Raw genomic sequence first — 27,967 nt, 5'->3', positions numbered from 1 at the left:
ATTGCTCCATGGGAAGCCGAGAAAATGCATTTTTTTAACGTATACCGATTTTGAACTTTAAGATTACATTTTCTCCAACCTAATTTTTGATTGGAATTTTGCTATTTTTGGCAATTTTCACTCGTAATATCGATAGTTTTTATTATAATAATATATGTTATGATCATTTTAAACATATGAAAATTGGTGTGAAGAAAGAGGTTAAAAATAAAAAAGTGATGGTTCGAAAATTATGATCCTATTGTGTATATCTTTGTCGTAAATTCCGGTCAAGTTTGACCGGTTGTATCTCAGGAACCTGCGTTCCAGCGTCCTGCCGCTTTCTTTCCAATGCTGTTTTTATGAATTAATTTAATTTAATATTTCCCGAGATATTCTATTTGTTTATAAGACAAAAAATTGTTTATAATTTTAAAATATTCCTGAAACCGCTTAAATAGTCCAATTTCAATTTTGTAAGGTATATTAGATAGGTACAGTGTCTTTTTATACAACAATCATAGCTATTCTTATGTATCATAATTATTGTGATTATTATAGCGACCGTAAATTTTTAATTAACAATTCAATTATTGCTAAACTGTTTATTCAATTTCTATCGGCTTTTTAAATCATAATCTATACGAAAAAGCTTTTATGATACCAAGTTATTTAATTATTGATAAACAATTACTTATCCAAAATTTTAGTTGAAAATTAAAGATTTTGTTGGAAAAACCGGCATTTTCCGGGGAAAATTTTCATCGAAGTAAATCGGGAAAAACATGCCTCTATGCAGAACTTAATTACGGTGAATTTTTATTTGGGTGTTTTTGGTGTAAAGTTAGGATAGAAATAGCAAGAAATGCGTTTGTAAAAATGAAAACAGTTCTCTGCAACAAAGACCTTAGCTTAGAACTGAGAGCAAGAGCTTTGAGATGCTACGTGTTCTCGATACTACAATATGGACTTGAAAGCTGGACATTAAAGCAAGAACACATAAATAAGCTACAGTCATTTGAAATGTGGTGTTACAGAAGAATGCTTAGAATAGCATGGACACAGAGGAAAACGAACACGGAAGTACTGCGAGAAATGGGTAAAGAATGCGAAATAATAAACACAATAAAAATAAGAAAGTTACAATATCTGGGACACGTAATGAGGGGACCGCGATATGAAATGCTAAGACTGATAATACAGGGAAAGATAAGAGGCGGAAGGAGTATAGAAAGAAGGAGAGTGTCATGGTTAAAGAATTTAAGGGACTGGTTTAGATGCAGTTCTATAGAACTCTTTAGAGCAGCGGTGGATAGAGTAAAGATAGTGATGATGATATCCAACCTCCGATTAGGAGACGGCACTTGAAGAAGAAGAAGAAGAAGATGTAAAGTTAAAATCTTTGGAGTTATAGACAGAAATTGAAAAAAACACGATTTTCGGGCGCCATTTTGTTTATAAAAAAAGCAGCACACTATCTGTGGACTTTGCATACCTATATTATTAATATATACAATCATGATTCGATTCCAGTTATAAAATTGCTGGTAAATAACTTTTCCCAAAAATGGCCTGTTCTTCGATAAAATCTGCCCAGACTAACAGAGAGACTGCCCTGTCGACTGCGGTACTGCAGAAATTTATATCATTGACGATCTTGTCAAACGAAACCGCGGTACCGTGAGTGGCCGGCTATAGAATTGATGCAGGATCTGGAGATTTCTTGCAAAGTTTGTAATGTTCCATACTATATTTTGTTCCAAGAAGCACAAAGAACCGTTCAAATAATGAAAGAGATTATTCAAGCATCGGTAGACCCTACACTAACGTTTGTGGACTATGGCATTTAGCACAAAATAATTCGATTTTTAAATGCATATAGTACCTAAAAACTTATGTTAACTTATGTCAACTTTTTGCATTATATTCAGGATGATGTCTAGAAAAAGTCTACTACATATAGAAAAATGGGTGGAAATGCATAGTTGGATTTTCAACTGCATAAAATTCATCCAGAAGTGCGTAAACATGTCAAAAGAGGTGTATTAATGGTCAAATTTTATTACTCAGGGGTTTTTGGGATTGCTGAAGACGAATACGCCATCAGAACCAACCACCGGAGCACCTGTTGCCCAGGATCACTGCTAAGGCACGTCATCTGAAGTTTCGAGGGTTTTCGGCACTAAATTGGTGCAAACTGATTACTCGGGGGTTTTGAGTTGCTGAACAAGAATACGTCATCAGAACCCTGGTGCATCTTATATATCAATCTTATATAACAATCTGACCCCAAGAAAAATAAAGGAAGGATGAAAATTTGGAAATAGGTAGTTGAAATTGTCTATTATTATATAAGAAAAAGTTTACAATTCTACATCCCCTCCATTTTACAAAAATGGAGGGAAATACCCCCTCTCGAAGGTGAAAAATATACATTCAAAATAAGACAGGAGTTGGATAAAATGACTAAATCTAAACAACTTTTGTTCTATAGAGTTTTTTCGCTAAGTCAATATTTTTCGAGTTATTTGCGAGTGAATATGTTCATTTTTAACAAAAAAAAACATGTTTAGGACGGTTTTTCGGAGATAACTCAAAAGTAAGTATTTTATCGAAAAAAATATTCTTAGCAAAAATATACACACACCGGCAAAATTAGCCGAACACGTTAAAAATGGGACATGTTTGATATCTCGTATTTCATAAACCGGTGGTCCGATTTGAATGATTCTTTTAGTATGTTATAGCCTTATTATTTAAGATAATCGTTGTAATAATATTGTTGCTAGACAGGTAAATACCATTTTATACCGGGTGTACAAATCATACTGTGTTTTTTTCTTAAAGTTTGGAACACCCTGTGGAATATTCTAGCATATGTAAAATATTAGAATATTAATACTCGATTGTAGATTTAGGCTTGCTTAACATTTTCCTTTTCGATTGATTTACTTATGTGAGATAATAAAAAAGTTATGTGCGTTAACAACTATCCATGTTTTTCATCAATAAATCCTCATAGTAGGGGAGGAAAGTATACTAAATTTGCAGTTACTCGAGCGTTATGGGGTCCTATTGGATTGTGAACAGTATGTGCTAAAATCAGAAAAAGGTTAAATTAAGTTTTCCAAAAAGTGGGGGACTTTTCATTTTTTAATTTAATTTTCCATTTGAAACAATCATTTTTCTCCGATTATAGCGCTATCTATCCATAATTCAAGACTAATAATGACTTCTGACTTCTAATCAGAGTCAACAAAAGACTGGAAAAATTGGAAACCATCAAGACACGAAAGCTGCAGTACCTGGGGCATGTTATGGGTAATGAGAGATACAACGTACTTCAGTTGATTATACAGGGGAAAATCCAGGGCAAGAGAAGTGTAGGAAGGAGACGAATCTCGTGGTTGCGTAACTTGAGGGAATGGTACGGATGCACATCAACCGAACTATTCAGAGCAGCAGCATCTAAGATCAGAATAGCCATGATGATTGCCAACCTCCGTCGCGGAGATGACACATGAAGAAGAAGAAGATCCATAATTCTAAAAAATATGTCGAATAAAAGTTGCTTATTTTTACGTAAAGAATCCAAATCTGCAATAAAAATTGGGGGCTACTATTTAAGATTTTAAATTAAATCCCCCACCTCACCTCCGTGGGGGCTCGTGACACCCCACGGAGAGGGGTGGGGGGTAAATTAAAAATTATAAATAAAAACCCTGCGATATTTTGCGAAATGAATATCAGATCGTAAAACTGCAAAATACACCTATTAAATATTTTTCAAAAATCTACCGAATGGCAACAAACACGATCCCCCACGGAGGTGGGGTGGGGGGTTACATTAAAATATTAAATAGGAGCCCCCAATTTTTATTGCAGATTTGGATCCTTGACGTAAAAATAAGCAACTTTTATTCGCAACATTTTTTCCTATTATGGATAAATGGCAATATAATCGGAAAAAACGATTGGTGGAAATGAAAAATAAATTGAAAAATGGAGAGTCCCACACTTTATGGAAAACTTAACTTAACTTTTTTTGGTTGTAGCACCCACTCTTCACAATCTACTCCAGGTCCCAAGAACGCTCGAGTAATTGCAAATTTAGCATACTTTTCTCCCCTACTATGAGGATTTATTGATAAAAAACATGGTTAGTTGTTAAAGCACATAACTTTTTTATTTTCCAACATAAGCAAATGAATCAAAAAAGAAAATGTTAAGAAAGCATAATTCTACAATTGAGTTTTAATTTTAATATTTTATATGTGCTGGAATACTCCACAGGGTGTTCCGAACTTTAAGAAAAAAACACAGTATGCTTTTTACACCCGGTATAAAATGACGTTTACCTGTCTAGCAACAATATTATCACACCGATATACTTAAGTAATAAGGCTATAACATACTAAAAGAATCACTCAAATCGGACCACTGGTTTATGAAATACGAGACATCAAACATGTCCCATTTTTAACGTGTTCGGCTAATTTTGCCGGTGTGTGTAGCTTATAAAAATTTTAAAAAATGGTGATGCATGAGGCCCGTAGACCCAGTAGAAGCAGAGTTGTAGCTAATGAAAAGTAGGTTCTTCTTCGTCAAATTTCAAATCGAATATTTCAATGTGAAATAACCCAAAAACGGTGCAATTTTCGGGGAAAATTCATTTTAACATTTTCAAAATGTGTTTAAAAAAAGGTTTATTTTTGTTTTTTAAAAAACTTCTAACATTAAAAGTAAATGAGTTACGCTCAAAATATTGTTGCTCCCTTTTATTTTTTGGTAAAAAAAATTACGAAAATGACCCCTTAATTAGCATCACAAATAAATTTTATCTTTACCACTTGACAAGTTACTTTGCTTATGTATTATTTATATGATCTGTAAGTTTCATCGGTTCAAAGTACTTATTTTTGAAAAAGCTGTAGTTAAAATGGCTTGAACGAGTAACTAATCACGAGTTTAGGCAAATTTTAAACAGCCATACCATAACCAATTTTTGTCTAATAGTACATTCTTTCACGGTTTTTGCTGTAAATTTTAAAGAACCGCTTGTATTGACATTAAATTTGTCATACGCATAGCTTTTTTTTTTTTTTTTTTTTTTTTTTTTTTTTTTTTGGGAGGTGAGAATCTTCAAAAGACCGTCTGGGAAGGTGTCCCAGGTGTGTCGGATTCGATCCGTCACGCTTCACCGTGCCGAACCGCCTACCGACTAAACTCACCTCCTCTTCCTCCAGCCGACAGGTCTGGAACCGCTCTTGGCGAGCATGTCTGACTCGTCGACCTTACTCATAACTCCCCCCGGGCACCCTCTGCGTGCACTCCGTAGATTAAGCGGCCACCCAGCCGCCCCGTCCCGCACACACCCCGCACAAAGACCGGTCGGTGAAGACGACCGTCCCGTGCAGACCATGTGCGGGCGGGGCGACCGGGGTGCCCCCAATCAAACATGAACTAGCAAAAGGATACCAGTCGACAGTTACGAGCAACTCCAAACATTCGTGCTTTCATCAATTCGCACTCACACTCATACCCATTCATTCTACAGTTAACAGGAAGCAGTCAGTGAGGTTGGGTGTAAAAATCCTCCCCCACTACCTGATACAAAACAAAAAACAGACTAAAACAAGACAAAACAGAAAGTAAACAAAACAATACAAAGGCGGTCAGCATGGGTTAGATGTAAAAGGTCCTCCCCCTGCTGACTACCGCTTACAACACGCAACACATTTGAGTAATAAAATTGATTTAAAATGATAAATATTGTATAAATAAGATTGAAGAAGTAAATAAGAAGATAAAACAAGATAAAATAAATAAATAAGTAAAACTAGTTAAAATAAGACAGACAGCGCAGGTTGGATGTAAAGGATCCTCCCCCCACTGGCTGCCATCTGCGACACAAAAATAAAAACGTTAAAAAAATAAATAAATAGACGGTCATCCCGCTTGCAGTCGCCTCTCTTTCTCCTCTTTGTGCTTCATTGTCTTCGTGACAAAAGCAATGATCAGGTCGAAGTCTCTCTTGCTATTGATAGCTTTATCAATTAGCTCGTGAGGCTCGCCTAGAGGGGATCCCAGTCCCAGCTGCAGCTCGGTACGTCCCGCCTGGTATGCAGGGCACACGAAGACGACATGCTGCGCGTCATCCACTACTCCACACTCAGGGCATAGATCGTCCATGGTTTTCCCTATACGATGAGTAAACTTCCTGAACGATCCATGTCCCGTCAAAAATTGTGTGAAATAGTAGCCGACGCGCCGATGCCGGCACTCGTACCACCTCACCACATCTGGAATCAGGGATCTCGTCCAGGCCGCCTTCTCGACTTCGGCTGCCCATTCCCTCTGCCACATCTCTAGACTTCTTTTCCTTTCTTGTGGACCTGAACCTATTGCCCCGTTGCCCCTCTGGTACATTCGGACTCTTTCTCTGGCCAGGATGTGCACCGGTACAGACCCAGCCACCACCTGTAAGGCAATGGTTGATACGGTTCTATACGCGCTGCACACCCTGATCAGAGGTTTCCTTTGTGTCCTAAGAAGCACGTCTTTATACTTTTTCATTCGAAGGACCTCGTGCCACACTGGGGCTCCGTATAAAACTATGGATAAGATGGATTGTGCCATCACTATTCTCTTCTGGGATCCAGGACCCCCTATATTTGGCATAAATTTATTTAGTATAGAGGTCCTTTCTTCTGCCTTCCGACATGCTTCTTGTACGTGTTGTCCGAATTTAAGCTTGTCGTCGAAAATAATTCCGAGGTACTTAACCGTCTTTTGGGGTCTTATTACAGAGCCTTTATATCCAAATATTATGTCATCTCTCTTTCTTGGTCCCCTCAAGATAATGGATTCTGTCTTCTCTACTGCTAACTTTAGATCATTTCTCTCTATCCAATCTGCGGTCTTCTGTATTGCTTCGTTTACTTTTTGTATTATTCCCCTATTCATGTCGTCTTCGACCAGTAATGCTAGGTCGTCCGCGTATGCAATCGCTCTCACTCCTCTCTGCCTGTTTACTTCTAGTACCCCGTTGTATAGTATATTCCAAAGTAAGGGTCCCAGGACTGACCCCTGGGGTACACCCGCGGTCATTTCTTTCTTCTTTTTCTTCGATATGCATACGGTTCTTTCAGATAGGTAGTCCTTTATTATGTTGGACACATACTCTGGAGCCCCAAATTCGACTATTCGGTCTACTATGTGACCCCAGTTTGCTGAATTAAAAGCATTTTTTATGTCCAACAGAACAAGGACCACCCATCTTTTTTTACTTGCTTTAGCCGCGTCCCTTATCCAGGTCGCGGCATCGACTGTCGATTTACCTTTTCGAAATCCATATTGTTGATTTGATAGCACTCTTTGATCTTCCAACACGCCCTCCAGCCTCTTCTTGATAAGCCCTTCGTAGAACTTACCAAGGCAGTCCAGAAGGCATATTGGCCGATAAGAGGCTGCTGAATCGGGGGGTTTCCCAGGCTTTAGGAGTAGAACTAAGTTCGCTTCCTTTAAGTCCCTGGGAAACTCTTGCTTCTGCAGTAGGTCGTTGTATATTCTTCTGATCAAACCTGGTTTCTCCGTTGCTATTATTTTTATTGCCTCTGGTGGCAGCCCGTCAGGGCCGGGAGCTTTCCCTGTCTTCATCTCCTGACCAGCTATTCTAACTTCCTCTTCCGTGAACTCCTCTACCATCGTTGGAAATATCTTAATGAAATTTTGATGATCCTTGGTAGGAAAGAGGAGCTCAGCTGATTCCATCCGCTGGTCTTCGTCGAGTCTATATGGGGCGATTATTTTCAGCGTCTTCATAGTGATCTTGTACGCATCGCCCCATATATCTTCGTCCAATGCTTTTATCAGGGTCTGCCACTTTTCTTTTTTCTCTTGTTTTATTTTTTTATTTAAAGTTTTCTTTAGATCTTTATATATTTCCTTGAGCTCGAGGCTGCCCTGGCTTCTCGTATAATTCCTTCGAGCTCTGAGGCATCTCTCCCGTAGACCTTCTATCTCATCCGTCCACCAGTAGGGGGATTTTTTATTATCTTTTCTCTTCACGGTGGCCAAATTTGCTGCACTTTGCAGTGCTCTTCTCAGTTGGCCAAGGTCAGAAATCTCTTGTTCATTAATTTTCCTGACCTCCGATAGGTACTTGGTTTTGTTAAAATAAATCTCCGTGTGTCCTATCGGCCGCCTTATTCCCCCTTTAACCTTTATTTCGTATTGTATATACCGGTGGTAGGTGAATAACTGATCGTCAAGGACATCCCAGCCGTGCACTCTCCTGGATAGCCCTTCACTCGCGAACGTAATATCAATGTGTGTTCGGCTGACCCCCCTTACGAATGTTGGTTTGTTATTGTTTAATACTTGGAGGCCAGCCTGGGCTATCCATTCATTCCATATTTCCCCCTTTCTGTCGTTTATGGGGGCACCCCACAACCTCGATTTCGCGTTAATGTCCCCGGCGATCATCACTTCTTTTTCGTTCGTGGCGGCGCTCATTATTTCATCTACAATTGCTTTGTATCTTATCATAGGGATATTTGGGGACACGTAGCATGCCAGCAGGCTGAAATCCCTCAGTTTGATGAGGATATGATTTCCTCCCCTGACAATACCACGCACCCCCAAACCCCTATTTCTAAAGAGCACCGCCACATTCTTCCCATTATCCTGGACCCAACCACCGGCTGATGTTATTTTTTTGTTCGGTTCCGGGACGATGAGCAAGTCTATTTCTAGCTTGCAGGCTTTTGCGTGGACAAGGTCGTGTGCTCGGCGTGCCCTGCCCACGTTCACCTGCAATATCCGTATACCAGGTTGATCCTTGAGGTCCACTTTGGTTCAGTTCCCAGAGGTCGTTTCTGCGTCGGACTCACGTCTTTCGAAAAAATTAAAAAGCATAAAAGCTAAAACAAATAAATTAATTAATATAAATAAAATAAATAGATACGGTATATAGATAAAATATGTAAAAGTAAAAGAATTCAATAAATAAAAGCGGTTTAGTAAAATTGAAATAATAGAGTAAAATAGAATAAATAAAATAAATAAAATAGATAAAATAAATTTTAAAGATATAAAATAACACCTAGGTGGGCTGTATATGGGCCCACCTTCGTTTTCCAGGGAGTCTATTTTATGTTTGGTCAGTTCGTTTTAGGGGTTCCCCTCTCCTCCCCTACCGTATACAAGGGCTCGGTACGACGGACAGGCCATCCTGTCCATCCTATGCCCTTCTTCTTTGCATACCGAGCAGTACGGTTTATTACCGCAGCTTGCAACGGTATGTCCCGTTTGGAGACAATTATAGCAGCACGCCGCCCTGCTCTCTTCCTTGCATTCGTAAGTGTTGTGCCCGAACTTTAGGCACTTAAAACACCTAACTGGGTTGTGTCTCTCCATTATTGGACACACAACCCACCCTATTTTTATTGAGCCGTACCTCCTCAGCTCTTCCGCTATGGAGGGGCGTACGGCTATCGTAGCTACCTGCTCCCCATATCTGTTTGTTCGTAGAACCTTGACTTCTATCTCTCTCTCAGGAACGCCTGTATAGCTCTTTATCATTTTCTTTAGAGTTTCCTCACCAACCCCAGGGTCCAACCGCGTAATCGTGAAGAAAGTCTCTTTTCTTCTGATTGCCGTGTCCATCCCGTTCATTTTGCTGTCCAGTTCAGCCCTCAACTTCTCCGCAGCCCCTCTTCCCTTTAACTTTACAAGGAGATCTCCCCCATTCGTTCTTTTTAACTTCTCCACTTGTAGACCGATTTTTCCAATGTCGATTTTTTCTCTCATTTCGCTAAGAACTTCGTTATATTTTTTCCCCCCCATCTTTATAAGGAGGGCTTCTTCTTGTTCTGACTTCTTCTCTACCTCGAGTTCCTTCCCTCTTACTATCATCTCCCATGAGATACTTTCCCTCCGCCCCACATATTCGAGGGCTTTCCTTATGATCTCCTTGTTAAGGTCGTTACCGGCTACGACCCGTACAACCTTTGGTGTTTCATCCATCTCTTTCTTAATTTTAGTTATAGCCTTTTCTGCTAGGTCGTATATATCGCCACCACTTTCTTTTTCTATTCCAGCGACAAACGTGTACCAAATTGTTTTTTTATTTTCTTTCCTCCTAAAGTTCTCAAGGAATTTGATTTCTCCCTCGTTCACTTCCTCTAGTGTTTCTGCCAGATCCTCTCCCACGTCCTTTATTATATTTTCTACCCCTTTGTCCTTCGCATCCTTTTTTGTTACTATCAGACATGTTTTCTTCTCGACCGTTTCTCGTAACCCCCCTTGTTCCCAATTTGTCTTTATATATGCTTTCTCCTCCCATTTGCTATTACATATACTCATGAAGGTTTTTTTTCCTCCCCCCATGTTTAGAGCCCTTTTAATTTTTTCTTGCTCTTCTCTCTGTCTTTCTTGTTCCACTTTTAGCTTACAGTGATCGCATTTTACTTCTTGTTGTGTTTTTTCGGCTATACTGTCGTCTTCTTTTTTGTTGTTAGTGGATTTTATGACCCCTAACAGTTTTTTTAATTCCGTATCCATCTCCACCTTTTCCCCCTTTTTTTCGCTTAGGTTAGTAAATATCTCTATTAGTTTTATATTTAACTCTTCGAGTTTCCTGTTTATTTTTTGTTGTTTGGTTTCGTTAGGAAACTTAATACTCTCTTCCAGTCTCTCCCTCTTCAGATCATTTATTCTCTCTAGACTGTCCCCTTTCCTTTTCTTCTTATTCATGGTTTCATCATCAAGCAAGAAAGAGGCTAACACCCTCTCCTGAATATTTTGCCATCCTTTTTCTATTTTTTCCACTTCCTCTTGTGATCTTTCCTCCCCTATCTCATCGTCATCATTTTCACTGCTTTCCAGCATTTCATCCCCTACTAGTGTCGACTGTTTTGGGGCAGTCGACCTGTTCATCTTCTGTTTCTTTTTATGTGAGTTTATGAGCTCCCTCTCAAAACTGTTCATTCCTTCTTCCCATTTCAAGTCGTCAGGCGACTGTTTTTTCCTATTCTCATTTTCCATATCCGTTCCATTGTCCGTGTCTCGCCGATGGTCGTCTTCACTCACCCCCGTCTGTTCAGAATTGTGTTTATTGGTACTCATATAAATTCCCACGAGTTGGGACGTACTATACGTCTGGCGCGGCAGTGCGCCCTTACCACGCCAAGGCTTGGTTACTTCGGGAGGTCGCCAGGTATCCCGAAGGGATCGTTTGTGATGCTCTAACCCTCGCATCTCTCATATCTTTGGCACGATGCCTTCCACCGTGATAGTGGGGATTGTTTTATTGAGGTTTACTCCTCTAGGCTTTTTTTCACGGTTGCCTCCGGACGCAGTGGCAGTTTGTATTCACAGGCTACCTGGAGTTTCCGCGTAACTGCTGCCTCCCCTGTTACGCGGGATTTGGAATGGATGTGTGGTCGGGTAAGACATGACGGCTACTCGTAGTGGGTATGTCGAAGAAGTTTTCGAATAGAAATTTGTGATCAGAGCCCGATGGCGGAGCCCCCCGCACACTGCTTTGGGGCCCCCCATCGACCCCCGGTCACAATGCTGAGGTGGACGAGATTAACTTTTAGGGATTAGAGTAGCCGTAGGGAAGTTGGAGGGTGATATACATCTGCTGAAGGCGAAAGGCGTCGCAACTGCTCGCCTCAGTTGCGACGCCTTTTTAGCGTCCAGCGGCGGTGTCCGGCGCTCACCCGGTGCACAGTCGCTGGACGCTGGGACTGTCCTTGGTTTCACCGGTCGTGCTCCCCTCACAACTTTAGGGACCACGATCGGTTACTCGGCCCTCCCACCGTCGTCGAGGTAGAAATACAATCCCAGGAGGGGTCATACGCATAGCTAAGATGTTAAAGAAAAAAAGTGATATGGTGCCGATGTGTGCATTTGCCCTGGGGGTGAGTTTCACCGCATCTCGGGTGTGAAAAAATATATGTCCAAAATAAGTCCCAAAATGAATAAACTGACTAATTTTAAGCAACTTTTGCTCTATAGAGTTTTTTCACCAAATCAATACTTTTCGAGTTATTTGCAAGTGAATATGTTCATTTTTCAACAAAATAACCACGTTTTAGACGGATTTTCGCAAATAACTCAAAACGTAAGCATTTTTTCGAAAAAAATAAATATTCTTAGCAAAACTATAGCCTATAAAATAGTGAAAAAAACGGTGTATAGATTAGGTCTCTATACCTAGCAAAACCAGAGTTATAGCTAATGAAAAATAGGTTAATATTCCAAAAATTCCAAATAGAATAATTAAATGTGAAATATTCAAATAATGAAGCATTCTTGGGGAAAACACATTACAACTTTTTTAAAGTGCTTTAAAAAAGCTTTATTTCTGTTTTTATAAAAAAAATCTAGCATCAAATGTAAGCAAGTTACGCTCAAAATAAAGTTGATCCCTTTTGTTTTGGCAAAAAAAATCAGGAAAATCAGGTTAATATTCCAAAAATTCCAAATAGAATAATTAAATGTGAAATATTCAACTAATGAAGCATTCTTGGGGAAAACACATTACAACTTTTTTAAAGTGCTTTAAAAAAGCTTTATATCTGTTTTTATAAAAAAAATCTAGCATCAAATGTAAGCAAGTTACGCTCAAAATAAAGTTGATGCATTTTGTTTTGGCAAAAAAAAATCAGGAAAATCACCCCTCAATTAGCAACTTAAATGAAAATTAATCGTTACCGCTTCACAAGTTACTTTTCTTATGTTGTGTTTTTATGATCTGTAAGTTTCATCGATTCAAAGTTCTTATTTTTGAAAAAAATTGGTTTTAAAGTAAAATTTTTAAAAATTTTAATTTAAAAAAATGCTTTTTTTCAAAATAACTTAAAAATTGTTAACGGTACCAAAAATCTTAAACAATAAAAAAAGTCGGCTTTACTGTTCTGAATATTTTGTATTTTTTTGTTTTTCTATAAGACAAAAATTGGTGTTTCTAAATTTGCATAAACTGGTGATAAGTGACTAGTTCAAGCCCTTTTAACTACAGCTCTTTCAAAAATAAGCACTTTGAGCCGATGAAACTTACAGATCATATGATCAATACATACGCGAGTAACAAACTTGTGAAGTGGTAACAATATAGTTCATTTGAAATGCTAATTAGGGGGTGATTTTCCCGATTTCTTACCAAAAAAAAGGGACCAACTTTATTTTGGTATAACTTGTTTACATTTTATGCTAAAAACTTTTTAAAAAAAACAAAAATAAGCATTCTTTAAACACTTTAAAAAAGTTAAAATGAGTTTTCCCAAAAAAGTGCTTCGTTTTTTGGTTATGGCAGGTTCAAATATTCGATTTGGAATTTGACGAATATGAATCTATTTTTCATTAGCTATAACTATAACTCTGCTTCTACTAGGTTTCGTGACCTAATATATACACCATGTTTTTCACTTTTTTACTTGCTATATTTTTGATAGGAATTTTTTTTCGACCAAATACTAACTTTTTGAGTTATTTGCGAAAAACCGTCTGAAAACGTGGTTATTCTGTAGGAAAATTAACATATTCACTCGCAAATAACTCGAATAGTATTAACTTGGTGAAAAAACTTTATAGAACAAAAGTTGCTTAGAATTAGTCATTCTATTCATTTCTGGACTTATTTCGAACATATATTTTTCACCCCCAAAAGGGGGTGAAACTCACCCCTAGGGCAAAAGCACACATCGGCACAATATCACTTTTTTTCTTTGACTTGTTAGCTATGTGTATGCCAAATTTCATGGTAATCCAAACAATTCTTTAAAATTTAGAGGTTTTGCAATATTTTACCTTTAAAGAACGTATTATAACAAGAAAACAAGAAATCAAAAATATTCAGAATAGCAAAACGAACATTTTATTACTCTTTGAGATTTTTGGTATTACTAATAATTTTTAAGTTAATTCCATAAAGGATTCCATTAGGTATTTTCAAAATTAAAAAAAAATGTTTTATTTTAAACCAAATTTATTTCAAAAATGAACACTTTGAACCAATGAAACTTATAGTTAATATACTTGCGATCATAAAAAGCGGGTCACTCGATGAATTATTCAAGTTAGATATGTCTCGAATTTTCTAAACCTGTTGTCCGATTTGAGTGATTTTTTTAGTATGTTACAGCCTTATTCTTTAATAATTTCGCTATAATAATATTGTTGCTAGACAGGTAAATTGTTATTGTATACCGGGTGTAACAATCATGCTGTGTTTATTCCTCAAAGTTCGGAACACCCTGTAGAATGTATTAGCATAGATAAAATATTGAAATGAAAACTTGATTGTAGCATTAGGCTTCCTTAACATTTTCTTTTTTGATTTATTTATTTATGTTGGATAATAAAAAAGTTAGGCACGTTAACAACTAACCATGTTCTTCATCAATACAGGGTGTTTCTAAATAAGTGCGACAAACTTTAAGAGGTAATTCTGCATGAAAAAATAATGACAGTTTGCTTTATAAACATATGTCCGCAAAAGCTTCCTTTCCGAGATACGGGATGTTGAAGTTTTTCTTACAAACTGACGATTTATTTATTGCTCTCAAACCCGTAAATATATGCAAATGAAATTTGGTAAGTTTTAAGAGGCAGCTATTGTGTATTTTTTGACATACAATCAATAATTTTATATTTACCATTGGCGTGCATACGGGTATAAATATTTTAGATGCACGCCAATGGTGAATATAAAATTCTTAATTGTATGTCAAAAAATGCACCATAACTACCTCTTAACACCTATTAAATTTCATTTGCATATCTCAACCGGTTTTAGAGCAATAAATAAATCCTCAGTTTGTAAAAAAAATTCAACATCCCATATCTCGAAACGAAAGAATTTGTGGCCATACGTTTACAGAGCAAACGGCCATTATTTTTTCATGCAGAATTACCCCTTAAAATTTGTTGCACTTATTTAGAAACACCCTGTATTGATGAAGAACATGGTTAGTTGGTAATGTGCCTAACTTTTTTATTATCCAACATAAACAAATAAATTAAAAAAGAAAATGTTATGAAAGCCTAAGGCTACAATAGATTGTTAATTTTAATATTTTATCTATGCTAAAACATTCCACAGGGTGTTCCGAGCTTTGAAGAATAAAGACAGTATGATTGTTACACTCGGTATACAATGACAATTTAGCTGTCTAGCAACAATATTATAGCGATATTGTTAGAGAATAAGGCTATAACATACTAAAAAATCACTCAAATCGGACAACAGGTTTAGAAAATTCGAGACATCTAACTTGAATAATTCATCGAGTGACCCGCTTCTTATGATCGCAAGTGTATAAACAATACATAAGTAAAGTAACTTGTGAAGCAGTACCCAGGCAGCCAAGAGACGTCATATAACGTCGAGGAATCGTCAGTTTTTGGTTGAATATACACACGTGGTTGAACATTACGTCATATCGACGTCTTTTGTAGGTGATTTTAAATACGTAAGATTAATGACGTTAAAATACGTTTAAAAGACGTTTTCATTTCAGACAGCCTAAGTCTGACGTCACGAAATTGGTAGAAGCTTAACTTCATTAAAACAAAAAAAGAAGAAAAGAAGGTTATAGGTTATGTTTGTATCATGTATCGTCGTTTTATTTCATTGTTTGATGTCGTATTTTCTATTTTGAAATTTTGGATTCATTTGGATTTTGTTGGCTGTTTTTTTGTGTATTTTTTAAAACTTTTGTTTGTCATTTGTGAATTTTATAAATTTACCACAATGCAAAGTGATTATTTAAGGAAATTATTATTGGAAACTCCAAATGTTGGAGAAAAAGGTAGGTGAAACAATTTTTATTTACTGTTCATTTTTCCCTGATATTTATCAATAATGATGAATAACATTATTTCTTTTATTGTTTTAGATATTCATATTGAAGCTGAAAATAATTGGAGATTTAGATCCATATACAATTCAGTCATCAGAATTGGATTTTACAGTAAAGTGCATTCCACCAATTACGATTATAATGTCATTAGAGATATTTATACATATCTGGTAGAGTCTCACAGTTACTACTTTAAGCAGCAGATGAAAGCATACAAAAGCCTTTAGGCACATAAAAGCCTTCACAACTGGATTTGTTTTGAAAGTTGGAGTAAAAATTGTTAATGATTTCTATATATTATTGTTGGAAAGGTATGCCTTTATTTTATTTATTCACCATTAAGAAATATATGGATAACAGTATTAGTGTCTTTTGGATAAATTGGTTTTAAATATTAGATTTATTTACGTTTATATATCTGTATGAAACCAGACATATTGTCGTCCTAATTTGTAAACTGTGTAATTCCATATTTCTCTGAAAATGAGTTACTGCCATTCATTTGAAAAAATCCCTACTCGTTTAAAACAGGATGCACATGCATATTTTTACCAGAAGATTAAATAGTGACCTCTTCGTATACACCGTATCTCCCTTGCAGTAAATTTATTACGAAAAATATGTAAGTCCCCAGTTTGTCATACCACACGACTGACCTCACTGTTTAGAAAGTGATATTTTTAAGAAAAAGTTGGTGGTAAGTAATATTAAATACTCATTAAACAATATACAAATGTTAGTGATATATGTATCTATAAAATATTCCATTTTAGCATTCTATCTTTTAAAATGTAGTAGTATTAACATTAGTCATATTTAGAGAAATAGTTTTTTGTGTCTCCTGTAAAATTTGGATAAATGGAGTTACACAGTTTACAGATTAGGTCGGCGACATATAATTGCTATCATAGAAAAGAGAATAATAAACAGTCATGATTGTTTGTTCTAAAATTATATTATATGAATGTCTGATTTTAAAATATTGTCAATCGTTGTAAAGAACGCAAATACTCTAATAAAAATAAATTTGTGTAGTTGAAGCGTTGAAGCATTCCCACAAGGATAAACTATTTTTTTTTTTTTTTTTTAGGTGAAGCATTCCCAAAATGCTAATGCTAAACCACTAGATGCTTGGATGATAGCCAGTTCCAATGGCATAGCAAATGCACATTGTATGTGTATGGCCAGTAATAGTGAAGTTTGCAGGCATATTGCAGCAATCTTATTTGCAGATGAGTATGCCCACAGCAAGACAGAAGACGAAGAACCCAATGCATGTACAGATGTTATAGCTATGTACATTCTCTGAATAAAAACTAATGAGTTTTGAAACTGTTTGGTCAGAGTGCTTGTTGCGCTCTCTAAACGAACTGAAATATAAGACGGCTTTGGCTTCATGTTGCAGCGATATAAAAATGGTTATTCATTTTTAATTATAATGTACTTCTTCATCATGAGTATTTATGTATTAGTCTTTTAAGTGTGTATTGTAAGATATCACGTGTAAATTGTTTTTATCATTTTAAGTTGGCCATTACAGTCTCTTAATCAAAAAATATATTTTTCAGGTGTCTGTAGATCTTTTTGTATGCAAAAATGTGTAATAATTATTTGAAATCAATTTGAGGATTATAGGAGTATGTAAATATGTGTGAGAACACAGACTATTATAGTTTTATCCTATTTTTTATCATTCAATCGTCTTCCTTAAAATTTATAAATGTAAAGCAGATAGTTTTCATTGAAATTCAATATATTTGGACTGAAGGTACGATTCCGACAACGACTGCAGACGGCAACTGCAAACATCAGTTGCAGTTGTCAGCGTTAAGGACGTTATTACTTTACACTATTTACTTGTATGAGACTGATTCCGACATCTGAGTGCAACTGCTGTCCGGCAGAATGTCAGTTGCTAATAATTATGCAAATTAATAGTGCAAAATAATGACGTCTGTCATGGTGACAACTGTAACTGCCGTCTGCAGTCGTTGTCGGAATCGTACCTTTAAAGTGTGTGGTATAATTATATATATTATATAACTTAAATGGTTTAAACTCAAATTTGTTATTAAATTGTGACTTTATTGTTTAATTCGTTAATAAATGATTTATTAGTTTATATGTCGTTTCAGTTTTGACACAGTCAATATAATATAAAAAGTGAAAATTCTATGTAAGTTATATATGTTGCATTGAGGATATTGTAATTCTATGCATTTTAACGAGCCTTCCATTTGGTTTTACTTAAATGGAAAAATTGCAATACCAACAATGCCCATACGAATAATTAAATGGTTCTGCCAAATAATGTTGTAAGCGCCACATGGTTTGTTTTTGAGAAGTCAAAGAAAAAGTTTTAATATTGTGATAATGGTGGGTTTATACATTTTAAGGGTTAGTAATACAGTTTTTAAATACAAAATACAAACTGTATTACTCACCTTTAAAATGTATAAACTCACCATTATCACAATATTAAAACTTTTTCTTTGACCATGTGGCGCTTACAACGTTATTCGGCGGACCCATTCAATTATTGTGTATTTCTAAAGCCATAAAATGAAAAATAAATCTAAAAAACGACGCAAAATCGACGTAAAAACTACGTTTTTCATATCACGTATTTAAAACGTGATAAAAATGACGTGAGTTATGGTGGGACATATTCACGTGATTTTCGACGTCGAAAAAACGTGATAAACTGACGTCGGTTGGTGATAATTATGACGTTTTTTCAACGTTTTGTAAACGGTATTTGGTTGCCTGAATAACGATTAATTTTATTTAAGAAGCTAATTAGGGGGTGATTTTCGCGATTTTTTTAGCAAAAAATAAAAAAAAACAGCAATATTTTGAGCGTAACTCACTTACTTTTAATGTTAGAAGTTTCTTAAAAAACAATAATAAACCTTTTTTTAAACATTTTAAAAAGGTTGTAATGAATTTTCCCCGAAAAGAGCACCGTTTTTGGGTTATTTCAAATTGAAACATTCGATTTGGAATTTGACTAAGAAGAACCTACTTTTCATTAGCTGCAACTTTGCTTCTACTGGGTCTACAGACCTCATGCATACACCATTTTTTTTTCAGTTTTTTATAAGCTACATTTTTGCTAAGAATATTTTTTTCGCTAAAATACTTACTTTTTGAGTTATCTGTGAAAAACCGTCCAAAAACATGTTTTTTTTTGTTAAAAATGAACATATTATTATTTACTCGCAAATAACTCGAAAAGTATTAACTTGTGAAAAAATTCTATAGAACAAAAGTTACTTAGAATTAGTCATTTTATACAATTTCGGAGTTATTGTGAGCGTATATTTTTTCACTCCCGAAAAAATGTTTTTCACACCATCTTTACCAATTTTTGTAAAATGGAGGGGATGTAGAATTGTAAACTTTTTCTTATATAATAATAGACAATTTCAACTACCTATTCCCAAATTTTCATCCTTCCTTTATTTTTTTGGAGTTTTTCGTAAAATTTTGTGTTCCCTGATTGGGTTAATATCCAAAAACCCTCCCAACTCCAGAATACAACAAGCCTTATCAATGACCTTGGGCACCAGAGGGTCCGGAGGTCAGATGGCGTATTCGTATTCGGCCCCGGGCAATATGATCCGTATGAGTGCCAATGGTGAATATAAAATTCTTAATTGTATGTAAAAAAACGCGCAATGACTACGTCTTAAAACCCACCAAATTTCATTTGCATATCTCAACCGGTTTTAGAGCAATATATAAATCATCAGTTTGTAAGAAAAAATTCAACACCCCCTATCTCTAAAACGAAGCATTTGCGGACATACGTTTATAAAGCAAACTATCGTTATTTTTTCATGCAGAATTACCTCTTAAAGTTTGCTCTACTTATTTAAAAACACCCTGTATTGATGAAAAACCTGGCTAGTTGTTAAAGTACCTAACTTTTTTATAGTTCAACATAAGCGAATGAGTCAAAAAAGAAAGGTTGATAAAACATGAGCCTATAGTTGGGTTTTAATTTCAGTATTTATAAATGCTAGAATATTCCACAGAGTGATGCGAACTTTGAAAAAAAAACACTGTTTGACTGGTACACCCGGTATACAATTAAAATTTACCTCTTTAGCAACAATATTATTACAACGATATGGTTAAAAAATAAGGCTACAACATATTAAAAAATCACTTAAATTGAATAACAGGTTTAGGAAATGCGAGACATCAAAATGACCCATTTTTAAGGTGTACGGTTAATTTTGCCTGTGAGTATACATTTGCTGTCCGACATTTAAATTAAATATAATAATTGCTCGGTATATTAAAAAATAAAATAAAGGATATTATATTTTAGATTCATTATAAAAATAATGTTAACATCTTATACTAGGGTTCATCACAAGAATAAAAATTCGAAAATAATAATAAATAAATTCGATAAAGCAAGTGTAAAAATAGGATAAATTCTTTGGGGGGGCCTTTTTAACGCCAATAAGAGTTACCTTTTTAAAAAGGGGGGCCTTTTAAGCAAACTTAAACATTGCGAGTATTGACTTCATATTTCATTTATATCCAATAGTAAATTGCATTAATTAAATTATGTAATAAATTTTCTTAAAATAATGTATGTACATATATGTACCTATTACAGCTATTAATGGTCAACAATCAGATGTTAAAACAATCCTGGCAGACGCTAAACTTCTACAGAATAAAATAGACCAGCTATCACAAAAATACGACCTAGCGATAGATCAAAATACCGCTTTACAAAAAGAAGACCATTCCAAGTCTGAACTTATCAACTATATCAACAAAACTCACGAAGATACCATCATGAAGCTTGACAACCTGTCAAAAATTACAGTTAGTCTTGGAGAAAACTTTAGAAATAACTACGATACAATTAGAAATGAAATTAAAGATTTAAATAGGTTAGACCAAGTAATGATAAACACTACATATATGGTTTTATTGATACCAAACAAAAAAATAGTAAAGAATCAGATGTTAAAAAAATCCTGGCAGACGCTAAACTTCTACAGAATCAAATAGACCAGCTATCACAAAAATACGAAATAGCTATAGATCAAAATTTCACTTTACAAAAACAAGACCATTCCAAATCTGAACTTATCAACTATATCAACAAAACTCACGAAGATACCATTATGAAGCTTGACCACCTATCAGAAATTACAGTTACGCTTGGAGAAAGCTTTAGAAATAACTATGATAAAATTAGAAATGAAATTAAAGATTTAAATAGGTTACACCAAGTAATGATAAACACTACCGATGGTGATATTGACACTAAGAGTAGTACACTAAGAAAAGTAGAGTTTGGAATGCACCAAATTTTGGCGGAGGTGTCCAAGTATTCGAAAGAATGTGCTATAAGTATTATTCAAGAATCAGTGTCGAACAGGTTAGTAACCAAAAAAGATATTTTTTTTTAGCAGAACATGTAACAATTAAAATCATTGGTTTAGAACTTATTTAAGTTTAATTATATTATAAGATAACATAAACTCTTTTATTATGAGGTGGATTTCGAAAGAGTTGGGTTTATTCATTCTCTGCTTACCAGTTTTCTCCCTTCGCATATCAGATCGCATAAGTCTTTTCTTCTTCTTTTTCGTATGCCATGTGTTTCGTCGCATCTTGGCGGTTTCCTGTACTTTTTAAACCAATTGTAGAGTGCTATTTTCGGCTCTTCGGAATATTGTGACTACGTCTCTGATCTTACACCAATCCCTTATGTTTCTTAGCTCTGAGTGTTGTTTTCTTCCTGGGCCTCGGCGCCCCTATATCTTTCCTTGTAAGATTAGTTTGTGAATATAATATTTGCTTCCCCTAATGATAAGGCCAAAGTACAAAATTTTTGTTTCCTTAACTATGGTGGGAATTTTTGTTTACACCTTGCGGCTCTTAAAATTGCTCTGTTTTGGTACGTGCAGTCTATGGAACTCTTAAGTCTCCCTAAAGTCCACATTTCAAATGCTACAATGTGATTCAGTGATCTAACCTTATATTATAATTTTACTTATTTATTTATCGTATGGCATAGATACAACAAGAACACATAATTTAAAAAAAAGTATATAAAACATTACATGAAGTATCACAAACGAACATCTAATGCATTAATATACTGTAAAACATTTTCGATCGCATTCAGGAACTCATCGAAAACTCCAGGGTACCGCCTTCGGGGGCATTCCTCAATAATGTGGCGGACGGTCTGCCGTTGCGCACCACAATCACACTCAGGAGTAAGGGCCTTTCCCCATCTATGCAAGCTGTTAGCACATCTACCGGTCCCTGTTCTTATTCTGTTCAGCGCCGTCCATGTATTGCGGGGCAGTTCAAAGCCTGGCGGTTTCTGATCGATACAGGCCATTAGATGTGATTCCTGTGGTGAGTCGCTCTCCCATTGTCTTCTCCAAGCGTTGGTGAGGTCGAAATGTTCCTGATGTAGGGAGGTGTCCCTTAACAATGGGGGATATCTGGAACGCAGTCTGTTCATTTCGATATCAAGCTTATCATGGTGGATGGGTAGTTGATGGTTAGCCTCGATTTTTCGATATTCTCTGAGAAGAGAATGACTTCTTCTTAGTTTAGGCGGTGGAATGTGACTCAGAATGGGAAGCCAATAGTTCGGTGTTGGTCGAATTGTACCTGAGATCATTCGCATTGTCTGGTTTAATTGGGTGTCAATGATCTTCGTGTGTTTGCTATTAAGCCATGCCGGCGAAGCATATTCAGCCGCCGAGTATACGAGTCCGAGAGAGGATGATCTGAGTACGGAGGCTGAGGACCCCCATGTGGTGCCACATAGCTTTTGGATTATATTATTTCGCGTCTTCAGTTTTTCTGCCGTTCTTTGTAGGTGTTCCTTAAAACTTAAGGTTCTGTCAAGAGTCACTCTAAGATATTTTGGTGTTGAGTTATGAGCGAGTAGTCTGTTTTCAAAGTGAACGGAGAGTTTTTTGTTGGCTTGGGCATTATTCAGATGGAAACAGCACACTTCAGTTTTCGTTGCATTGGGCCGTAGCCTCCATTTGCGAAAATATTCACCCATAACAGCAAGGTCATCCGTCAGTATTGTTTCTGTAACATTCATGTTATTATGTCTTGCTGCAATGGCCCAATCATCAGCGTACCAAAATTTCTGCGAAGTTGTCCTAGGTAGGTCCGCGATGTATAAATTAAAGAGTAAGGGTGCCAAAACAGATCTTTGTGGCAGTCCATTGCTGAGCTTCATTTGGACACTTCTTAAGTTGCCCATTGTGACGTGAAAAGTCTGTCGGTGAGCATGCTATCAATGAGTTTGGTTACCTTTTGGCACGGGATGGCACGGATCAGTTTGCAGATTAGTCCTTGTCTCCAGACGGTGTCGTATGCAGCTGATAGGTCAATGAAAGCAACGGATGTTTTTTGCTTTCTTTGAAAACCTGCTTCGATATGTGTTGTTAGGGATAGGATCTGATCTGTGCAGCTGCGGTTAGGTCTGAACCCCGCTTGCTCAATAGGTATCACCCCCAATATGGTGTTACTAATTCTGTTGTGGATTAAGCGTTCCAACAGTTTATAGGCACAGCTCAGCAGTGCAATCGGTCGGTAGTTTTGGGGTTGATCATTTGCTTTTCCTGGTTTCAATATGGCTATAATGGAGGCCTTTTTAAGTAAATGGGGGATTTCCCCTGATTTTAATATATCTGTGTAGAAATCAGCCTGCCATTTCCTAGCATATTTGCCACAATGGAGTAAAAATTCTGGATGTATTTTATCGGAGCCGGGTGCCTTTCCAGATTTAATTTCTGATATTGCTGAGGTAATTTCTTCTGGAGTAAACTTGTCAGAGTATTCAGATGTAGGCGGGCATGCAGACTTTAGTATTTTTAGGTCTTGTTTTACTTTGGTGGTGTGGTCACGATCTCTAGGTGCCCTTGAGTTTGCTACAATGTGGGAGGCCACTCTGTTGGGAACTATTGGTACTTTGTCTCTAGTTGAGTGTCTGCTACTACCAAGTTTTCTAAGTAAGGACCACGCTTTTCTGCTTGATTTACGAATGTCTAGTTTTTCCACAGTTTCCATCCATTTTTGCCGTCTGGCTGCATCCAAACTGTGCAGCAGTTCGTCCGCAATTTCTCGGTCTTGGATTTCGTTGTATTCTTGATACAATTTTTCGCATTTTTCATCCCATCCTGGGACATAATCTCTACGATATAACTGCGACATTTGTCCAATCTCGCAGTAAAAGTCGCCCAGTCTGCTTTTTTAAAGTTCCACCTAGGTCGAGGGAAAGATGTTATTATTGGTATTTTGATGCCAACTTCTATTACAACTGGTCTATGTTGGCTATGTGGAAAATCTGGGAGCACTGTACGTGAAGCTGCCAGGGGTTGATTGTTTCCGTTTGTGGAGACAAAGCATAGGTCTGGGTTGTATTCTCGCCTCCAGGCTGCAGATCGAAAAGTTCCCCTATCTTTAGCGTCAAAGACTAAATACGTGCCAGCCCCTTCGCTCCAGTTTATCAAAGCCTCGCCGTTTTGATCACTTTGTCTATACTTCCAGAGTTCGTGATGGCTGTTAAAATCTCCAACATACACTGAGGGGTGTGGGTGGGCGTGAATAACATGCGGAGGCTACAGGACTGCCGGTGGTTTATAAATATTGCTGACAGTAATTTCGCCAATTTGTATGGTAACCGTATGAATGTTATTTATGTCTGATGTAGAACATATGTGTGCATTTTCTATTTTGTTTCGGACATAGGTTGCTACTCCATAAGCTGGATGGTAAGTTGCACCCAGTAAATCGTAACCATGAATTCTTCCTCTAGCGAGAATTTGTTCCTCGTTTTCTACATGGGTTTCCTGAATTGCGACTACGTCGATATTATTTTCAATGAGTACCTTTTGAAGGTACTCACATTTACTTCTACTAATACCTTCTATATTTAAATGGCATATTCGGACGCTTGGTCCGAGTCGTTTTGTTGCTTGGTCCTGAGAAGGTCCCTTTAAGTTGTTGGTTGGAGGCATATCTTATTATTTTAATTATTTTAATGTGTTCCTTGCCAGGAGATCTAGAGATTCTAGATTGTCTGGCTGTCTATTGTGCTAGTTCATTTAGCATTACCCAGGGTGCACGTGTAGTATTCTACTACGGACGCGAACTAGCTTTACACCCTATAATTTTACTAAGAGACCACGATCTCAATAATATTTATTGGAATCAAAAACACGAGTAAGGTTGAATAAATCAACGAACACAGAGCAATTTGAAATTGTAAGAGGGATGCGACAGGGGTGTATTTTGTCGCCTATGATATTCAAACTCTATTTGGAGAATGTTTTTGCAGAGGCACTTGAAGGCTTTGATTGTGGTTTAAAGGTCAACGGCTACCCGATAAATAACATTCGGTATGCCCACGACACCGCGATAATCGCAGATAACAAACATGATAAATATGAAGTTGATGCTAAATAAAATAAATACTAAAGGAAAAACATATGGCTAGAAGATAAAGGCTGGAAAAACTAAATGTATGGCAATAAGAAAGGGTGCACTTCTAAGAGTACAACAGCAAGTAGATAATTAAAATATTTGTTTTTAAAAGTTTATAAATTTTATAAAATCCTTAAAATCAGCTGTAGACGCAGTACTACCATACCAATGTAACGTAACAGGGTGACAAACAAAATTTCGACCAATCACGTGCCGAATTTCATACAGTTTTCGATACAAGAACTCGCATAGTGTCATACAGGGCACAAATGTACGTACAAGAAATGATACAAGAAAATGTATACAAGAAACGATATCAGAAACGATATTAGAAATGATACAAGAAAATGCATAGTGTCATACAGCCTTTACAGGATGGTTAGTGCCATGATACTACGACAACCAGAGATAAAGCCACTTCGAGAACAACTTTTAACCGGTGCGCGCATGACGTCAGCGCCCAACAAACTTGTACGGATACTTATGGGAAAGCATAGAGTTTTATACGGTTTTATACATTCTCGTGTTATTAAATAACTTAAATTGCCGTTCGTCTGTTCTGGAGGCGCATGATCATGTAAACCTCCAATCGCACGTATTACTGAGAATAGTCCTTCTAAGCAATCTTGATTTAAATTATATGTTGTTATATAATTGACGTTGAAATCTTTTTTTAAATCTAGAAAAAGTAGTCCCAAAGATTTAATACTAACAATAATACCATCCTGAAAGGGCAGTAATGACTATTTCTAATTATATTTAAGAATTTTATCCCGAAAATATAGCTTTATGCTTTCCGAAAACTTTCGCAAACTGCATAAAAATTACAAACCCAAGTTGAAAATCGAACATTTGGCCTGGCGTTTGTCGGTCAGTGACGTAGGCGTAGAAGAGATAGAGACAGGCTTATTCATGCGCGTGGTTTTATCTCTGTCGTAGTATCATGGTTAGTGCTATGTTGGTCCAAATTGAAATACACAGGAAATCTGGATCCCTTGTGAAACAGCATGATATTCATAATGATTATAACACCAGACAATCAGATAATATCAGAATAAATCGTTACCGTCTAAGTCCAAAAGAAATTCTTTAAATTATACATAAACTTTACAACGTGTTGCCAGGCAATATCAAAAATTTAAGTTTAAATGCTTTTAAAAAACAGTGAAAAGGATACTGAATAAGAACTGTTTTTATTCAGTGGAGGAATACCTTGAATATTTCAAATTCATTGAAGTTCATGGAAAGTACTCATTGATCTAATATCGTTTACTACCGATTAATGTTACAATACTTACATAAGATATACTATTTACAGTTTTTTGTGATATATTTGTGTGTGAAATTTATTATTTGTGTATTTTAGGTATGTTCTGCATAGATAGGTTTTACTTGATTATTTTAAATCGTTGTGAAGTTTGATTTGCTACAAACCTTGTAATATTGTGTAATGTGGTTAAATAAATTCATTTATTCATTCATTCATTCATTCATTCATTCATTCATTCATTCATTCAAATTGTTATACGGCATGGAAATATGGATGTTGAAAATATCTTCCATTAATAAGTTGGAGGCCTTCGAAAAGTGGACCTTGCGAAAAATGTTCCGCATACCATGGACAGATAGTATGAGAAATGAGAAAGTCTTGAGAAGAGCAAATATTGAGAGAGAATTGCTCAACTTGATCAAGGTACAAAAAATTGGATACCTGGGCCATATCCTGAGAGGAGAAACTACGCAATCCCTCAACTAATCATCCAAGGAAATATTGAGGCTACAAAATATAAAGAACTGGACAGGTATAAATAACACTGGCGAGCTTTTGCACTTATTCGAAATTATTAATGATACATTCTTATTGCTAAATAGCATCATATTTTTTTACACTCTCCTAATAGTCTTTGCAGATTAGCGGTGAATAGACCAATTTTGGGAAAAGTTATTTACCAGCAAATTTATTGCTGGAATCGAATCTTATGATTGTATATATTAATAACATAGGTATGCAAAGTCCGCAGATGGTGTGCTACTTTTTTTATAAACAAAATGTCGCCCGAAAATCGTGTTTTTTTTTCAATTTTTGCTCTACAACTCCAAAGATTTTAACTTTATATCAAAACCACGCAAATAAAAATTTACCGTAATTAAATTCTGCATAGAAACGTGTTCTTCCCGATTTACTTAGACGAAAATTGTCCCCGGAAAATGCGGATTTTTCCAACAAAATCTTTAATTTCCAACTAAAATTTTAGATAAGTAGTTGTTTATGAATAATTAAATAACTTGGTAATATAAAAGCTCTTTTTGCATAGATTACAATTCCAGAAGCCGATGGAAATTGAATGAACAGTTTAGCAACAATTGAATTGTTAATTAAAAATTTACGGTCACTATAATAACCACAATAAATACGATACATAAGAATAACTATGATTTTTGTATAAATATACACTACCTATCTAGTGTAGTTTAAAAAATTGAAATTGGACTACTTAAACGGCCTCAGGAATATTTTAAAATTATAAACAATTTTTTGGCTTATAAACAAATAGAATATCTTGGTAAATATTAAATTAAATTAAATAATGAAAACGGTATTCGAAAAAAAA

The 27,967-nt window shown here is 36.0% G+C and overlaps 2 protein-coding genes across 3 annotated transcripts in view; both read left to right on the top strand.

The window, feature by feature from the left end:
• Nucleotides 1–20,894, top strand: part of LOC114330186 (extracellular matrix-binding protein ebh-like) — a 166,365-nt gene extending 145,471 nt beyond the window's left edge. For both annotated transcript variants that reach the window (XM_050646867.1, XM_050646868.1), the window contains one exon: nucleotides 20,491–20,894. In XM_050646867.1, coding sequence (XP_050502824.1) covers nucleotides 20,491–20,894 — 404 coding nt within the window. The remainder of the gene's footprint in view (nucleotides 1–20,490) is intronic.
• Nucleotides 20,873–27,967, top strand: part of LOC114330187 (uncharacterized) — a 121,940-nt gene continuing 114,845 nt past the window's right edge. Inside the window, exon 1 of the mRNA XM_050646869.1 lies at nucleotides 20,873–21,267. Coding sequence (XP_050502826.1) covers nucleotides 21,011–21,267 — 257 coding nt within the window. The 5' untranslated portion in view covers nucleotides 20,873–21,010. The remainder of the gene's footprint in view (nucleotides 21,268–27,967) is intronic.

This window comes from Diabrotica virgifera, chromosome 3, assembly GCF_917563875.1.
Source record: "Diabrotica virgifera virgifera chromosome 3, PGI_DIABVI_V3a".
Classification (NCBI taxonomy): domain Eukaryota; kingdom Metazoa; phylum Arthropoda; class Insecta; order Coleoptera; family Chrysomelidae; genus Diabrotica; species Diabrotica virgifera.
The sequence above is the reverse complement of the archived record's forward strand: the minus strand, read 5'-3'. Positions and strand labels throughout refer to the sequence as shown.